This window comes from Denticeps clupeoides, chromosome 18 (assembly GCF_900700375.1).
Source record: "Denticeps clupeoides chromosome 18, fDenClu1.1, whole genome shotgun sequence".
Taxonomy (NCBI): Eukaryota; Metazoa; Chordata; class Actinopteri; order Clupeiformes; family Denticipitidae; genus Denticeps; species Denticeps clupeoides.
Genome location: NC_041724.1, coordinates 12,066,557 through 12,085,326, shown reverse-complemented (window position 1 = coordinate 12,085,326; position 18,770 = coordinate 12,066,557). Strand labels below are relative to the sequence as shown.

The window sequence follows — 18,770 nt, the reverse complement described above, 5'->3', positions numbered from 1 at the left end:
CAGTCGGAACAAAAATGTAAATGGACCGCTGCAGTTCACTTGACTTTCTGATACTGATGCATAGATGAACAGCAGCGAGCAGGTGTTGGACTCGGATGCGCCCCCTGCAGTGCAGCACAGTACTGTCTGCCCCACCTTGTGCAGATTTATGTCTGATAAGCAAGACTAAATATGTTACACACATTCATTAAATATATTAGCCAGACTGAGTATAGTCATGGGGAGTATATTCCCCATGATCCATCAGTCACATCAACGTAAAGCAAATCAAGGCAGTAAGCTGATTGTCGGTGAAGATGTTACGTGGGGAGCAGAGACCCCAGAATTACTCAGCATGCTGCATGGTGCTTCTTCCCACTTGTCTACATGAATTTTCTGCATAATAAATGAATTAACAATTTTATTAAAGAAAGTGGAATTTTTCATTTGCTGGTCCTCCCTTGAAAAATGCTAATGTACAAAAAGGGTAGGATTAGGTTTAAAAAAATCTAAATTTGTAGTTGTAAAAGTCCTTATTAAAATAAAATGTATTGTACCGGGTGCACATAAAGCTTTAAAAAACATTTGTGTGTGTGCTTGCAAGTGTATTCCGGTTCTCTAACTGCTGGTATGTGTGTGGGTGTATAAAATGAAAAAGGCTGATGACTTTTATTGAAAATGGTAAATATTTACAGGAATTCTAATTCTAATGAATAGATTCATTACATTACTAGCCTTTTTTTGTTGATAGTTATGCCTGGTATAAATCTCCAGCATCTGGATTTTTTGACTGACCTACAAAGTATCGGAAAATATAACATAGTGCATATTCCACATATACTTTTTGGGTCTAAAGGGTTGAATTGTACAGTTTTAAATTCAGACACAAAAAAACATAAAAATGCAGTGCATTAGTATGCATTATTCATTGTCTCACCACGCTTACAATTCTTTTAAATCCAGATTCTCTGACCTCGCCCTCTCTCTTGTTCTCTTTCTGTCATAGCTGCAGGCCGGCCCTCGTGGCCAGGATGCCACTGTGTGCCCTGCCAGTCAGTGGTGGAGCCTGAGGGACGAGAACCGGCCACTGAGTGCCGGGGGCACGGCAGGCACATTAAGCACAGCCGGCGGCAGTGCCCTGACACAGACATGAACCTGTGCTGGACCGAGATCAAACGCAAGTCCCACAACATTAGGTGCGTGCTCTGCTCCTTTTATTTCTTGTGAGAATTAAAATGACAATACAACTTACCCAGTAATGTAAAAGGCAAAAACAAAAGGTAGATCCACCTTCTGTGTTACATCTCTGCTAAATCAAAGCCAGGAATTTGACAGCTTGGCTGAATTGGTTTTGGCTCCAGTTTGGTTCAGTAGGGCTCTTTCTGTGCCAGTATCAGTTATTGTAATTTTCCCAAAAAATGTAACAGAAGCAAAAGACATCATCTCATGCTGTGATTTTTGTTGTTGTTTATCAGATGAGGCCATGTTCATATTTTGTTTTGCTCTGCTCGCATTCAGGTCTAACCCAGCTCCACTGGCAGCTACACTCATTAGCAATTCAAACAAATGAATCGGGATCAATTCAGTGTGTGCATAGTCAGGGGAGCAGAATGAAACATTCATGCATTCTCCACACATTGGGATGTCTTCGGAACGCCTACTCCTACTCAATATGACAGTCAGAGGTGGCCGGTTGTGCAACCGTGGCCTTTGGTTGCCCTGTAGTTTTCACCACATTCCCTTTATTTGAAAATGGAGACGTATTTACAATATTAACTATTGTCGTTGAGGATGCTTGAGATTTGTTCAGGAAAAAAAGACAGAAAATTATAGTAGGCAGAAGTTTATTGTAATGTGCAGTAAGACAACAGCCAGCCAGTTGATGGAACCACCCGTAACCAACTCAGGGCTTCATTATTGTACATCGCTCTTATCGTTGGTCATGCATCATCATTACATCTGGACCCAAAAGGTTGGCTAATGCATGAGTGCTTAACATTTCTTCCTGTCTCAAGTTGCTTATGTGTGTGCGTAGTCCAATTGTAAGTCTAATTAAAATGTGCTTGACACTTGTCCCAGGATTTATGTTAGGCAAGTGATAAAGTTGACATGCAGTGCCTCTGCGTGAGTGTGCCTACGTGCTGAAAGGTGTATAACATTGATCAGTTCACAATATATTTCAGTAACTAATATGTATAAATTGTATAATGGTGCTAAAATTACCATATACATATATAGTGCTCATCATAAATCATGTTCTGGCTGAGGATCTCGAGCCTTACTGGGCCCAGTGAAGTGATTGTCATTGTGAAGCACTGCAGCACAGCACACGGTGCACACATCGAAACATGCCCTCTGCTTTTAACCATCACCCTTGGTAAACAGGGGGTGCCCGTGGAGCAGTGTGTTCAGAATTCGAACTAAAGAAACCTTTAGATTATGGGTCTATTTCCTTACCCGATAGGCCACCAGTGCCCCTCTGCTAGTCTTACCTTTGGTTCTCCCACAACTCCTAGGCCTCGGTGGTTGGTCTTTGGCCTCTAAAGAGCTGCCTTGTGTTGTGGGTGAGCTCATTGGAAGTTCACATGAAGTTCAACTGTGTGAAGGGTCAGGCACCCTGCCCCACCAGGCCGCAAAGGTTCTGTTAAGGAAGCGGCCCCGTAATCAGAAGGTTGCCGGTTTGAGTCCCAAGCCGCCAAGGTGCCACTGAGGTGCCACTGAGTAAAGCACCGTCCCCACACACTGCTCCCCGGGCTCCTGTCATGGCTGCCCCCTGCTCACTAAGGGTGATGGGTTAAAAGCAGAGGACACATTTTGATGTGTTCACCGTGTGCTGTGCTGCAGTGTATCAGAATGACAATCACTTCACTTTCACTCTTTTCTATGATAGATTGGTAGGTAGATAGACAGTAAAATATAGAGTGTAGATCTAAATTCAATAGGTATCAGAAAATACAAGTATGATAATTGAAAAAAAAAGCTTTATTATATTTTACATTTACATCATTTATCAGACGTCCTTATCCAGAGGGACTTACAAACAGAAGTTACAGGGACCGTCCCCCTGGAGACACTCAGGGTTAAATGTCTCACTTACACAATAAGTTTGAACCTGGGTCTTTTGGTTTAGCCCCACTAGGCTAGTTCCATCCTACCTATTTTTTAAGACTGTATCCTCGTCTATTCAAAATGTACAGTACTGTGCAAAGGTCTAAAGATTTTTGGATTTTGATCTTCAAGAATAGAAGAACTGAAGTGTGACATCATACGCTCATTAATGAACATATTAATGATCTTTAAAAGCACAAGTCTAAAAATGGAAAACACACACATTAACAAACACATTAATGACCTTCAAAAGCACAAGTCTACAAAATATTGTAGAGTATAAGTCTATATTTAGTTATGACAGACACATCAATAAGGTATCTTTTTACAATCTACAACTAACTCAGGTATGTTCTACATTAATTTTTATATTTCTTGAAAGGATAAGAACCTCTAGAGATAAAACCAAAACATTTCCTATTTGCCAGAATTGCTATGATCAAATTGTACTTATCAAGTACTAAAAAAGCACCTATTAATTACATAAAAAGCGAAATCTTTAAGAGCCATGTCATTTGTTTCCAAATCACAGCCTGTCTGTACTTCAGAAATGAAGACGTTTTGTGGGCTTGAAGGACCTGTCTTCTTTGATCCCTGTCACCAGAGACAGTCAGTTATGACTTAAGCATGTTGCGCTCAAGGCTGTCGACTGGTGAGCTGGATGGTTTTGCTTTGCATTTTACTTTTTACTCCCAGGAATAATGTTGCAGGTATATTTTTTAAAATAATAAATGTCCTTTTTCTGAATCTACAGGGAATGTCATTACAGTAGGCTGATCCAGGTAGGGATGACCTGACACATTGACATTGACTCCTTGAATGAAGAGGTAGATTCGGAACAATGTGACTAGGTTTATTTCAAATTCCTGTTATTCAGAACAGCTAGACAGTGAAACTTCACCAGCAGGCATGAGGGGCTGTCATGTCTTATGCAATAGGATTTGCGTTTATTGCGTGCTCAACCTAATGTCACCTCTAATGATGTAGGCCATACCCAGAGATGCTTTGCGACAAGTTACACCACCCATCTCCCCCCTTACCCCAATGCAGAGGTAATCGGATCATTGTGGATGACCTACAGTGGAACTATGGTTTTCTGGTAGAGGCAATGACATCATCCTGCCTGAAAGGGAATTCTAGGATTCAGCACATAAGACTTCTTTCCAGGAAGGGTTCTGGGCAGGGTCATGTCATATGCCAAGATGTTGCATGGCAAAAGCCGTTTTGATTGACATCTCTTCTGTTCCCGTGGGTGATCTAACTGATGTCTCTTTCTGAGTCGTGTTTCATTCAGATCAGCCAAAAAGGTGCAATTCTCTTATTTGTTTATTTTTAATTCATTCCATTTATTTAAATGCAAATCCAAGAGAAGCAGCATTTCTGCACCTTAATTTACTTTGTATAACCTTGAAATTGGAGAGCGAGTGTAATCCGTGCAGACAATGTCTCTGTTCCCCACTGAGGGGGATGAAAATGAAGTTTTTTCACAGCGTAACAGAAGCTGCCTTTGTGATGCATGCTCAGGCATTCTTATGGTCCTCACTCGCCGCAGCCAAATAATCTTCAGCCTGTGGAGAATTCCCTCCGTGGGGTGGGATGGGAGCAGAGAGGCATGCTAGGAACGTTATGGCATTTGTGCGTGTGTGAGGTGTATTCAGTGACCCTCATGACCTTCATTCTGCTGAAAACTGTTTTCAGGTCAGCATGCAGAAGCCTACAGCCTCTTTCTTTGAATCTGTTTCTCTATTTTCTACTCTTTTTTTTTTTTTTCTCAGTAGCAAAGCTGACAAGCATAAATGTTTTAAACACCCAGTAAGTTCTTGATTTGAACATAATGGCAGAGTAATTACAGCACCAATTAGAGGTCAGAGATTAAAAGGAAAGGGGTCACTCCCCCCCCCCCCCCCCCCCCACCATGCCATTGCTGCACTTTCTCTCTGTAAAGGGCTGTTTCAGCCTTCATTTCTCTACAGCTAAAGACCAGACTCTGGGTCAGAAAATGTGATTTATGACTGGTGCCATCAACTGGTTTCAAACTGCCATGTGTAATGAGGAGGGATGACACAAATTCAATAAATAAACTCAGAAGAGGAAATTTCTGGTAGTTACAACTATTCACTCATGCACAATTTCTTTATGCATAAAGGGACACTCTTTATACATCTGCATATCTTTATACATCATACATAAAGGGACAATGGTGAAACCTGGCACAGCTGAAACTGATACTCGAACACAAATGTCACTTAAGAAATCGCCAGTGCCCGAATGTCCCATGTTCCAGTGGTGGCTGCTAGTGGCAGGGGCCTACTATGGCTGAGGTGACAGAAACCAGGAACTGTTTTAGTCAGGACTATGTTGACCAACAGTTTGAAGCAAAAATGTTGTAAAGGAACCCTAGAATTCATGCCAAGAACATGGCATATTGGTAGCAAAAAATTACAATACTGACTGAGATGTGTAAAGAGAACATTTCAAGCCAGTGTGACTCGTAAACTTTTCTGAGCTAATCTACAAACATTATCATTAGTCTTAATTATTGGTGAGTTTAATAATCAAATAAAGTACATAATTTCTGACAATGATTTTTCTTATGGTAAAATGATAGAAGGAACATCAAACAAATAAAATGGTTTAGTTCTGAGATGGGTTAATGTGGGGCATTTGTTGAGCTTCTTGGTGAAAATCACACTACCGTTACCACTTCTGCTAAAACAGATACACCTACAGATGAATACAGTGACATAATGATGTGGTTCTGCCATGGCTCTATGGCCTGTGGGAAAAATAAAGTGGTAGCTAGTTTGCGTTGGTGGAAAGTGTTGGACTGTGGCGTCTGAGGAGGCTGGGTATAAATATACAGCAGATGATAATGATTCAGCGATGGAAGTACAGACATTTTTCTCTCTTTTGTCATGCCTTTCAAATGAGACCCCCTGGCCTTGTAGGTCTGTTTTTCAGCCACCCTGTTTTTTTTTATTATTCCACTGAAAAGTGTGTTTTCCCCCTGTATAATGCAAAATACATGTTCCTCATTTGTGGTGGCTTTCTTTTATCTGAAGAAATCAAGGTTGCAATGAGCCTTCTCTTGAACTGTAATTGCAGCACTTAAGTCACCCGATTTCATACCCAGAAATCCAATATGTGATGACATCATGGCAGTCCTATAGCCAGCTGACATGGATCATCGGGTTATGGCAGTGTTTTTTTAAACTTATGTGTGCTGGGGACCAGTCATGTCCGGCTTTGAAGAAGTGAACTGATTGTCATGGAGGATTCAGGGCCCTGCCAGCAGCAGCAGGGGTGGCAGTGGGCAGCACCCCGTTGGTTTTCACCCGGGGCCAGGTGAAGTAGGCTGCCTCACGATTTCTGGGGAGGTTCCTGAAAGGTCACTTTCATGGATGGTGCTGATGCCTTCCTGTTTGATCTTCTTCTCTGTGCTTTGTCAACGCCTGTGTGGAGCACCAGTGAGGCTGATCCAAGGACTCTTAAATGCTGCACTTAATGAAATGGGCATCGGGACTCTTACATACACTTCTCTGGCACACTTGGATAATACCATGAAACTGTACAAGCCCATTTTTGGTTGATTTGATATAACCTGATGATGGCGATGATATAGTATGATGGATATGACATGGACCACCAGCTTTAAAGAGATATTAAGTTAATAAACCTGTGGTTTATTACCATAGTGTTCCATGGTGAAACAGCTGCCCCACAAGTTTGTTAGAACTAAAAGATCTGGTTCCTTTGTGCAGTGGAATCCATACCTGCCATGAGTTGGCCAGGACATGTTTCATCTGTTGTGTGGGGTTGTCATTCCCTGTTCCAGGACGGGCTGTCACTTCAGCCTGTTACTTTCATCATCCTGCCAGGGACACAGACAAAGAAACAAAAAGGCCTGTAGGAATTTGCGTATCTTAAGCTTGTAGACAAAGGTGGCATCTATGTTTGCTGGCAAACATCTCACAGTCTAATGAAGGAACAAATCAAGTGGGATTTGCAGACATATTAATTATTTAAAGATACACAAAACAGCATGGTTAGTGGGAGGGAATTAAGCAGTCAGATTTGTTGAAGGAACTGTATGGAACACTGAGAATCTCAGGGATCACCACTACTGCTGAAACTGATGTCTTTAATTTCAGGACAACATATAATAGTGAGAATAATAACAGTAATAGCCAGAGCAAAGGACAAATTCACAGAATGTGAATTTCTCTCAAGCAACAATATACTTCAATATATGCAATATACTTCAATCTACATCATAATTACTATACTCTATATCTACATCATAATTACTATGCATTAAATACTCTATATGAATATACATTGTGTGAAAACTGTACAGTTTGTAATTAAGATCTCATTTACAGACATACACAATAAAGACATACACAAGTTTGGTTGATATAAGATGAAGAAAAATTGTGGATATGGATGTGGAATAATACATATAAGACACACACTTGCATTAAGAACAAATGGTTCTTTTTATTTCTCATATTCTCTCATTCACACACACAAAACATACTCTTTATTGCATGCACACACTGTCTTGGCAGGGTGGTGAAGGACTGAATGCAGCAGTGTGTCAGTGAGTGACAGACTGGATTTGGGACAGGGCACTGTCATGGTCTGGATGCCCTCTTTACTCTAGTTACACAATCCTAATGCACTGTATGTGTGTGTGTGTGTGTGTGTGTGTGTGTGTGTGTGTGTGTGTGTGCGCTTCACTTGTATGCCTGTCACAAGCCAGAGATTCACACTCATGCATGTCTGCCAAAGCAGGTTACTGTCATGGTCTTTTTATTCCCACCTGACAGAAGACACCTACTCATTGTGTGTGTGTATGTGTGTGCATGCACACATGTATATACAGCTTTATATATGATAGGAAACCTGAAATATAACTGGGGACATTTTGCTCAGCCTACCTAGAAAATAGGCTTATTTATATTCCGATATGTTTTTCATATATTCAGATTAAATTTTAATAAATTTTTTGGGTTTATCGAAAAGTGCCTGAGGGTTGTGTTTGTGTTAGCTTTAGGATTTGAAATTTTAGTTACACGTAGAATAAATATACATCACGCAGTTCTCATGAGGTCCCCATAAATATTATAGAACATACAAGGTCTGTGAATTTGTTGACCATGTTGACCTTGTGGAGGTATAGGTTTTTAAGTCAAGTGACGTGATTGTCATTGAGAAGCACAGCACACAATGCACACAACAAATTGTGTCCTCTGCATTCAACCCATTACCCTTAGTGAGCAGTGGGATTTCATTTATGTGTTTATTTGTGCTCTGTGCTGTTAGTGTGTCTCTCTCAATACGCTGAAAACTTAAGTATTAAGTATTCACAGATGTAGTTAATGTAGGTTAATGAAGGAGGTGAATCAACAACGCAATGAGAGATGCAAGCAAGACAATGGAAGAAGAAAAAAGGAGAGGGAGGGAGGGCAAGGAATAAACAGAAGCGCTTCATCTAGCTTGGCCTGTTCTGTAATGCCATTGAAGTGAGAGAAAAAACATAATGAAAAAACCTACAAAGCATGACCCTAAATGCTGCCCACATATGAAGGGTTCTAATGACTCATACCAATTGAGTATCAGCTGTGGGTGATTAGAACCCATTCACGCTTGTGATTCGGTGCCATGGGCACCTAGGCATCACAGAGCCCCCCCTCAATGGGCACAACACCGAGGCACCCAATAACAGTCCTTGGAGGCAGATCCGGACAGTCTGGCGGCTTCCCTCACTGTGTCAGGACTGGAGCCGGACCTGGACAGCCAGGCAACTTCCCTCGCCACGTCAGGACTGGAGACATACTCAGACAGTCAGGCGGCTTCTGTCGTCACGTCAGGACTAGAGGCAGACCCAGACAGTCAGGTGCTTGTCGGCTGAGCCTCGTGTCAGCCATGCTTTCTGTAATTCCACACAGGATTGAAGTGAGGGAGGCGCGATCGACATCATGAAAAACACTGAAAGTTTAATAAACAAAATAGAAATGGTGTCATGTCCAAACACAAACTTAAAAAAAATAAGCAGCATAACATGGACCTCTTACATCCTTTACAAAGCATGACCATAAATTATATGTATTGTCTCACATATGAAGGGTTCTAATCAGCTGTGAGTGATAAGAACCCATTGTCATTGTTATAAAGCCTGCAGCATTCAGTACTTACACACTTTTCTTGCACTGCATCCATTTTCTTCACAGTGACCATGAGCTAATCAGTTTAATCTAGACACCACACTGCTGATTACTGTTTAAATGACTGTGTTTGTCTGTGCAAGCTAAATTTTCCTTTGGGTTCAATAAAGTGTCTTTATTGGATTGTGATCACTACCCCTACTAGTCATACTGAGTGCAATTTCATATCATGAAGTAGTCTCAAGGTTCACAAGCTCTCTAGACATTCTAAATTTAGCTGCTCACTTCAGAATATGGAAGTGTGGAAGATTAGGGTTGTTTTCTGCGGCTCACATTGCCCAGTTTTGAGGAAACAAACCCCCTAGCTGAGATCAGTGTAGAGCCGGGTCCCTGTTGGCTCCGGCTATTGATTGCTGATTTTCTGTCAGCCTGATGGGCTGTTAAACTGCAGGACACATCAGCCAGGCTCACATACACACACTTTTCCTTTCAGGTTCACCTGTTACATTCCCAAATAGATACTGCCTCTCCAGAGCTTAATGAGACACACAAACCCAGCTCCTGGATTTTGTGACCAGTCTGGTGAGAAATGAAGAAGCAAAAGCCTGTAATTAATTCTGGTTTTGCTCACCACTCAACCCTCTGACTCTTCCTGCCTCATCTTCCCTAACCGCTGAACTTCTACACAGGGAAGATTGAGCAAATTTGCCAGACATTCCACCACTGCAACCCCTCTACTCTATGCTCTGAAGACTCTCCAACTGCTCTAGAACAATTTTCATTAAATAAGGAGAGGCAGTACAACCACCTGTCCATTGGATCCAATCCCCTCCACAATGCTCCAAACAATATCTCCTGACCTTTATCCCCTTAATTTCTCACATCTGTAAGAATGGACATCACGGGAGCCTGCTTTTGCCTTGCATAACAGATGTCTGCAGGGGGAGGTGTGACATTCCTGTGTCGACGGTTGTGGGTGAAGATTCGGCACCCCGGTTTTACATGCCTTTTGTCTGACGGCAACGTGTGAAGTATCAGCCGTCAGGACCGCCCACCCTCTTTGTCTTCCCCAAATGGGAGGCACCGGGGGCGTGGCATCAGAAACAACAGGTTCTGATTGGTCAGTTACAACTTCCTGTAGGCCAGTGACAACTTCCTGTAGGCCAGTGACAACTTCCTGTAGGCCAGGGGTATAAAGATCTGCTCACATGTGGAAAAAAGGACTCTGAGCTTTCTTGCTCAGGGGGTTTTCCATCGGAAGCCAGAAGGCTTCTGAGTCTTTCTCTCCCCCTCTTTTTCGCTTCTCCCTCTTTACTCTTTCTTCTCATTTTTACTTTCTCTGTAACCTTGGTACCTTTTTACATTCAATATTCACATGTAACTACAATAATTATTTACCGGTGTTAATAAATTAGAAACTGTTCATTTTTAACCTCTTTCTGCCAGGAAACATCAAATTGGAGTGGTTGAATACAGTGCTTTGTGTGGAGGGAGAAAGAGTTTTTCTACACACTCTATTCTCGTCTCCCACACCACATGGTCTTTTTTACACATCATAAATGGTTCAATTACATCCGGTCATGTGCCAACTGCGTTTATAGCAACCAGTGTTTTCGCAATCCTAAAGAATCCCCATCATGGCAGTGGTTTTTCTTCTTAGCCTGATGAGCGGTGTTACCAATTGACTTGTAAAAGATTTTGATGAAAAGATTCTGCAGACTCCCAACTGGCGTTCCTCAGCGCTCAGTACTCAGTTCTCTCCTTTTCTCTCTCTACACAAGATCACTTCATTTCCTCACATTTGTTATTCTACTATTTCTATGTTGAGGACACACAACTCTTCTTCACTTTTCCTCCTACTGACATCTTGGATGGCTTCATCTCTTAAAATTCAGTCCCACTAAAACAGAACTAATTCTCATTCCAGCAGATTCTTCACCTCATCAGTATCCTGCTCTCTGAACTATCTACCTGAACAACTCACAGATCTCTCCATCTGCAACTGTACACAACCTTGGAGTAACTACAGACAGCCATCTCTCCTTCTCGACTCACATCACTAATCTTTCCCACTCATGTAGACCCTTTCTCTGCAATACCACTCTTATCTATCAACACAAGCTAGGAATGTTCAGTTGAAAGTGAAATCTCACCACTGGACTGCTTCTAGCAGGTCTACTTCTGCATGCAATCAGGCCTCTACAACAAATACAAAATGCAACAGAATGACTGGTTTTCCACCTTCCCAAATTCTCTCAGACCACCCCAATGCTACGCTCTACAGGCTCCCAGTAGCTGCATGCATCAGATTCAAAATATTGACCTTGGCCTACAAAGCCAAACATGGGGTAGAACCATTCTACCTCTGAAGGTAAGGACACTCATCTAGACTTTTTAACATTTACAGAGCGTCTTACAATCAGTATTTACAGGGACAGTCCACCTGGAGCAATTTAGGGTTAAGTGTCTTGCTCAGGGACACAATGGTAGTATGTGGTATTTGAACCTGGGTCTTCTGGTTCATTGGCGAGTGTGTTACCCACTAGGCTACTACCACTCTTCTCTGTCTTTGCCCCTAGGTGGTGCAATGAACTTCCCCTCGAGGTCAGACCAGCACAGTGGCTGAGTATTATCAAACAACAGTTTAAGATTAAGAATACTTAGACTAACTTATAATTTTCTTACAGTCCAACTTATCTTAGAAAAACTACAACAGAGTGAATTAAATGATTGTATTCATAGTTGGGGTCCTAGTGAACCAGAACTGATCTCTTAATTGATGGTAACATGAAAGCATGTTGTAAGTAGCTCTGGATAAGGGTGTCTGCCAAATACCACAAATGTAAATGTAAATGCTCACTAGAACAAATGCCTGCCTGCGTCAGAAACCCTGAGGAGGGCTGGCAGCATCAGTAATGCAGTAGCAACTCACAGAACACACTTGCTCTTACACAACCATGAAACCCTGTCACACACCTGCCCTATGTTGCCACATAGCTCAGAAAACAGACACTCCACACCGCTGAGGTTCATGTGAACACAGCCTTCAGTGCAGTCACGTGTAATCTGAACACAGACAGTTTGTACTAGTTACTGAACATTATATACAGTATCTGAACACAGCCACTCCTCCCTCACAACACTTTTACTCAACACTAGGACATTGTATGTGAACAGCACCTCCAAACGCTGCAGCACAGCGTCTGAACACAGATACTCATCCCTGCCGCACAGTTCCTGAACACAAGCTCTCAGCACTTTTGCACAGCTTTGGAACACAGGTTCTCATCCCTACCACATGTTTCTTGAAAACAAGCTCTTAGCACTTTTACACAGCATCTGAAAACAGATACTCATCCCTACTGAACGTTTCCTGAACACAAGCTCTCAGCACTTTTACACAACATCTGAACACAGATTCTCATCCCTGCCACATGTCATCTGAACACAAGCTCTCAGTGCTTTTACAGAAAATCTGAACACAGACGACTCCTCTGCCGAATGTTTTCTGAACTTTAGTTCTCACTGCTTTTGCACAGCATCTGAACATCATTTGAACAGGGATATTCTGATGCACACTGAAACTTAACAGTGCTGCAGTATTTGTACCCAGCCACTCAAAAACAAGCATGCACTGTAGCACCTTTCATGATGATGTGTTTTCCCATCTGGTTTTATTCATATGAATGTGATTGCACTGTTTCTTAGAGTCAGCTTGATACCACAAAACCATGCATACAAACACACACACAATCACACACACACACACACACACACACACACACACACACACACACACACACACACACACACACACACACACACACACACACAGGATAGCATACATGTCATACATGCATGCAGTCAAATACAATGTACACAGGCACATGACGTCAGAGGATTATGCATATAAAAAGGAACTGCATCAGAGCCCAGCATGCACCCGAAAACAGTGCATACTGGGAGTCATGTGGTGAAAAAGGGATTTGTGGATAGAAATAGACCTGGAAAGCATATGCTCATGTACACACACACAGATTCTCTCTCCTTCTTGGGAGAGAATTTGGGGAGCATGGAGGTTAAGTCAACACCTTTAGTTATTCATCATGTACCTGAAGAGGCTCGTCTGGCATTTATTTTCAAGAAATCATTTAACATTATTTAATGTAACTGAATGCAGAATCTTTTCTACTCATGACACTTATGTAAAGGAGAGTACTGGAACGGACCCTTCAGAAAGCTGTGCTGGGAATGCTGGATGGATGGTGGCTGATGGATTCGGCCAAAGGCCAGCCATCTGATGGCTGACTGATGCATTCAAATAAAACTCTACACTCTGTGCAGTGTGCTGTGTAATAGCACTGGTCCATAAAGAGTGTGTGTTTTGTGTGTGTGTTTGTTGTTCTAACAGGACTGTGAGGACATGCTCTGCCCTGTGTGCAGAAAGCATAAAAACAAAAGCAGTCATGTGGCTGCCGATTACTAATAGGAGAACCCAAGCAGACGAACAAAACAAGTCTTTCACAGCCAGAGGCTCTCGCACTGGTCTCTAAACATACACATACATATATACATACATACACACACACACGCACACACTCCTCGCATGGTCTGTGCAACTTCACATTGTGAGGGAAGGGTCACTACAAAACTGGTCAAATTATTGCATCACTCTCTGCACCCTCACCATTTTCGTTGCTCCTCGTCTCTCATCCCTCGCACACAATGCTTGTCATGTCTGGAGATGTTGCTCTGGAGGCACGCAGGCCCGTGGAGGCTGGTTATGTTCTGTGCAATTGAGCTTCTCTCCTTGTAGAAACACACACATATACACTCCGAGTCTCTCCCTAGCCCACTGCTGTCACAAACCAACTGAACTGAGATGATCTGTGCACAAAACAAGGGGTATGTTGCAACGCAGAGAGTGCAGTTGCAGTATTTTGATTTATACCATGTTCAGTGGGTTTAATTGGACAAATCTACTAAAAGACTTAAAGGAGAAAGATATTGCATCCGAGCAAACAAACTGTAATAGTCTCTAATTCAGTGGTTAACCACTTTTTATAAACTGAACATAGTAATAAATATTGCAGTGACAACATTTCACGCAAGGCAAATGGTAAAATTGTTGCATGCATGATTTACTTCCTCTGATTTTAATATTAAAAGCAAATGTGTTTATTTAAGTAAACCAAGTTTTTAATAGAACTACGCAAACTCCATTTGTAATGCAATTAACATCTGTTGGATGTGGGTGACTGTCATGATCCGGACCGGCAGGGGTTGACTCCGGATCCGGGGTCCGGACCGGAGTTTCACGTTCGTCTCGTGTAATGTTCCCTGATCGTGTTCACCTGCTGTCTATTTATATAATTGTATAAAACTATCCTGTTCGTGTCTGTTCACCGTTGGGTCATTGTGCGTGTTAATGTTCCCTTGTCTTGTGAAGTCTGTATTAAACCCCTGTCCTGTGATCGTGCGAATGCGTCCTCCTTCATGCCATGTCCAGCCCACCCGTGACAGTGACATGTGTACGTCCCTTAAATAGCAGCCTTCAATATTGCCTACAGTGAGGGTGGCAGTCAATCCCAGTTCTAATATAATGGTCTGTTCAGTGTTAAAGACAATTTTGTGTAAACATTGACCTCCTAAACGTCCTAAAGTAGATGCATTTGCACAGTCACATTATGCCTGACCACTAAACCAAAGGGTTCCGTTTCTAGCCATAGTATCAACATCAGAAGCCATAGTATCACATCAGAAGCAAAGCGACTGGAAGTCATGCATTTTTGATGTGATCCAGCCTCTCTCTGTTGTGAGCAGTGCGTCTCTCGGTGGCACGTCATGTGGGTTTTAGAATTAAGTTGAAGCCTGGTCAACTTTGAAGCAGCGAGCTGTGATGTGTTCTGGGGGCTTGTAAGTCAGAATTTAGAATAAAAAAAAAAAAAAGTCTTAATAGCATTGTTGGGAGGGCTGGACTGTAAAATGCGAGTTAAGCTAATTATCATGTTCTTGCCACGTCTGGTGTAAACATAAGGTAATAGTTAATCCAGATTGCAGCTTTACTCTCCAGCACTGCACTATTGGGGTAAAGTGGGTAATATACACATTTATAGGGCAAGCCAACAGTGGTGGCCTAGCGGTTAAGGAAGCGGCCCCAAATCAGAAGGTTGCTGGTTCGAATCCCGATCCGCCAAGGTGCCACTGAGCAAAGCACCATCCCCACATACTGCTCCCCGGGCACCTGTCATGGGTGCCACTGGTGATGGGTTAAATGCAGAGGACAAATTTCACTGTGTAAAATTGTTGCATGCATGATTTACTTCTTCTGATTTTAATATTAAAAGCAAATGTGCTGCTGTGTATCACATGTGATAATCACTTCACTTTACTTTAACTCATTTTAGGTCTTGTTTAGGGTTCTACTTAGCAACCAGCATGGATCAAAATACCTAAACACTGTAAAAAACTGGCACTATGGACCTTTCTATATTTTCCCTCATCACTCCTGTAAAACGTTACAACCTAAATAAAGTAAAGTAAATTTGCTGTAAATGCCACACATGTGATACCATGAGTATACCTTCCTTTTGTAGTTTTAGAGTGAAAGTGAAGTGATTGTCATTATGAAACACAGCACACGGAGCACACAGCAAAATGTGTCCTCTGCTTTTAATCTATCACCCTTTGTGAGCAGTGGGCAGCCATGAAAGGCACCGGCGAGCAGTGTGTGGGGACGGTGATTTGCTTAGTAGCACTGCAGTGGCGCCGTAGTGGCACCTCAGAGGTTTGGGATTTGATCCAGTAAACTTCTGATTATGGGTCTATTTCCTTACCCGCTAGGCCACTACTGCCACTGCATGCCACTGCCACATATACATACATATAGTATATATGTGTGGATGCCATGTGTCTGTGTGCCTATGTGTATACATGTTGTCAACATAGCTAATGGACACCTAAATTTTCTTTTGGGATGAATAAAGTATCTATCTGTCTGTCGGTTATACTAGTGCTGTCTATGCTAATAGTGGAAGTTCAACTGAGCTTTATTCTCATTTCAGCTACATACATGTTAGACAGTAAATAGTGAATCAAAACAACGTTACTCCGGAACCAGGTTCTACATGTAATACATTAACATGTTAACATCTTCCCATACCTATAGTACAGTTAGTTTCCTTCCTTCTTTCCTCTTTCTGGAAAGTTCTGTCTTACTTTTCCTTTGTTTCGTTAGTTTTGCGGGCACTTCTGTCGTAAGGTTTTGGTGGTGGTAGTAGCCTAGTGGATAACATACTCGTCTATGAACCAGAAGACCCAGGTTCAAACCCCACTTACTACCATTGTGTCCCTGAGCAAGACACTTAACCCTAAGTTGCTCCAGGGGGGACTGTCCCTGTAAATACTGATTGTAAGTCGCTCTGGATAAGGGCGTCTGATAAATGCTGTAAATGTAAAAATGTAAATGAATAGGTTTATTCTTCCCAAAAGAAAGAAATAAAAGAAAATCTGTGAAACTGTACCTGGGCAAAATGAGTAATATTATACACGCAAAATGAACTAATTGTAAATGCACTCACTGCTTCAAAGGGATGTTTCATCAACTCAACTTTGGAACTATTGTCAATGCTACAGCAGCTTCATCCATTTTTACCTTCACCAATGAGGAATAGTTCCTGCAGATGAAAAACATCTCCACAGCATGATGTTGCATGGTTCTCAGTCTCTTGCCTGACTAAGGCCCTTCTGCCCTGATCGCTCAGTTTAGGAGGCTGTCCAGCTCTAGGAAGAATCCTGGTGGTTTTGAAGCCACGCTCATGACCCATCAAGCAGTGCCAAGCAACACCCAATGTCATGCCAATTATTCACTCCTCCACATCTCCAGCGGTGACTCCCTTCTTTTTTGTGATGAAGAAAGTCAGGGGCATTGCATCGACTACTGGCGCCTCAATGCCCTCATCAAGACAAAATGGTACCCCCTCCCATTGCTCAACACAGTGTTAGAACTGCTGGAAGGGGCTACCATATTCACCAAACTGGATCTGCACAATGCGTAGCACCTCATCTACATACGGGAGGGGGCCGAGTGGAAAACCGGCTTTATCACCCCCACTGGCCACTATGAGTACCTGGTCATGCCATTTGGCCTCTCCAATAGTCCCAAGTGTTGCAGGCATTGGTTATCAAAATACTGTGGGATCTCCTGGACCGCATTGTTTTCATCTACCTCAACAACATCTTAATCTTCTCGCCAGATCTACAAACCCTTGTTACCCATGTCCCTACTGTCCTCCAACATCTCCTGCAGAACTGACTCTTTGTCAAACTTGAGAAGAGCACCTTCCACACCACCAAAGTGTCCTTCTTTGGATTCCTCTTCTGTCCTCAAGGCATGGCCCTCAACCTAACTACGGAGACCAGACGCATTAACTCTGTTACCAACTGTCCATTCTCCGGTCCCTGATGGTCAGTCTGGTGTTCCACATCTCCTCCGCAAGACCCACATGTTGCTCCTGGCTTCTCTCCCTCCTCAACCTTCAGCTTCTCACCTGGTGGACAGTTCCCTCACCTACACAGTCTGTCGTCTCCTGGATATCTGCCGGTAATGGAACCAGGTGAAGTACCTGGTGGATTGGGAGGGTCACCATATGGAAGAATGCTCCTGGGTTCATCGGCACAACATCCTCAACCCCGCCTTGGTGCAGGAGTTCCATGACACAAACCTGGACCACCTGGGCCTGTCTGGTGCCGGGCCTTGGGGTGGAGGGTCTTGTGCTGGCCCTCTGATGGTCAAGCACTCCACTTGAACATCAGAGGGTGCGCGGCCATTCCAGGGAACGACGCCGACCCGGAAGCGGAAGAGGCCGGGGGTCAAACACCAATGTAAAAAACCTCTGTAATGTAATGTTTTCAACAGTGCTGCTTGCCTTCTTTTCCACGTACGTTGCGCTTGCTTGTTCCTTTGATCCAGCTTTCTTCCAGTACACCTACTCCACTGTGACTCCTGAACCTTCTGCCTTCCTAGGTGCATGGCTTCTCGCCATGGAGTCTGCCCAGCATCGTTGTTCCCTCACTCACTGTAGCTTCCCTACACTCCCAGCTATGCAACTGGTCTGGTCCTGCCACACACGCCTATGAACCTGAAGACCCAGGTTCAACTCCCACTAACTAACATTGTGTCCCTGAGAAAGACACTTAACCCTGAGTTGCTTCAGGGGAACTGTCTCTGTTCTAATTGTAAGTCGCTCTGGATAAAGGCATATGATAAATGCTGTAAATGTAAATGTCATGCCGCAGTCTATGTGAGCATTTGAGTATTTGGAGTTGTGCAGTTGTACAGTGTTCTACATTCACAAGCCAAATGCTTTAATTTACTACTGTGGATACAAGTTTTACTGAAAGCTCATGTATTTCTCCTGATGCTACTTCTCAAGTATTCCATTCCATTTCATTACATTTTCAGCCTCCAACATTTTGCAACCTGTAGGATCATATGCTGCTGAAGGGACTGTG

The 18,770-nt window shown here is 42.8% G+C and overlaps 1 protein-coding gene and 1 long non-coding RNA gene across 5 annotated transcripts in view; one reads left to right on the top strand and one right to left on the bottom strand.

Moving 5' to 3' along the window:
* drp2 (dystrophin related protein 2) overlaps positions 1–18,770 on the top strand; it is a 164,645-nt gene that overhangs the window by 87,417 nt on the left and 58,458 nt on the right. For all 4 annotated transcript variants that reach the window (XM_028960456.1, XM_028960453.1, XM_028960452.1 and 1 more), the window contains one exon: positions 986–1,175. In XM_028960456.1, the coding sequence (XP_028816289.1) occupies positions 1,129–1,175 (47 nt within the window). In that variant the 5' untranslated portion in view covers positions 986–1,128. The remainder of the gene's footprint in view (positions 1–985; positions 1,176–18,770) is intronic.
* Positions 5,287–18,770, bottom strand: part of LOC114768269 (uncharacterized) — a 44,645-nt gene continuing 31,161 nt past the window's right edge. The window contains exons 3-4 of the long non-coding RNA XR_003743032.1: positions 6,861–6,958; positions 5,287–6,539 (exon numbers count right to left, since the gene is read on the bottom strand). This is a non-coding gene — a long non-coding RNA (uncharacterized LOC114768269). The remainder of the gene's footprint in view (positions 6,540–6,860; positions 6,959–18,770) is intronic.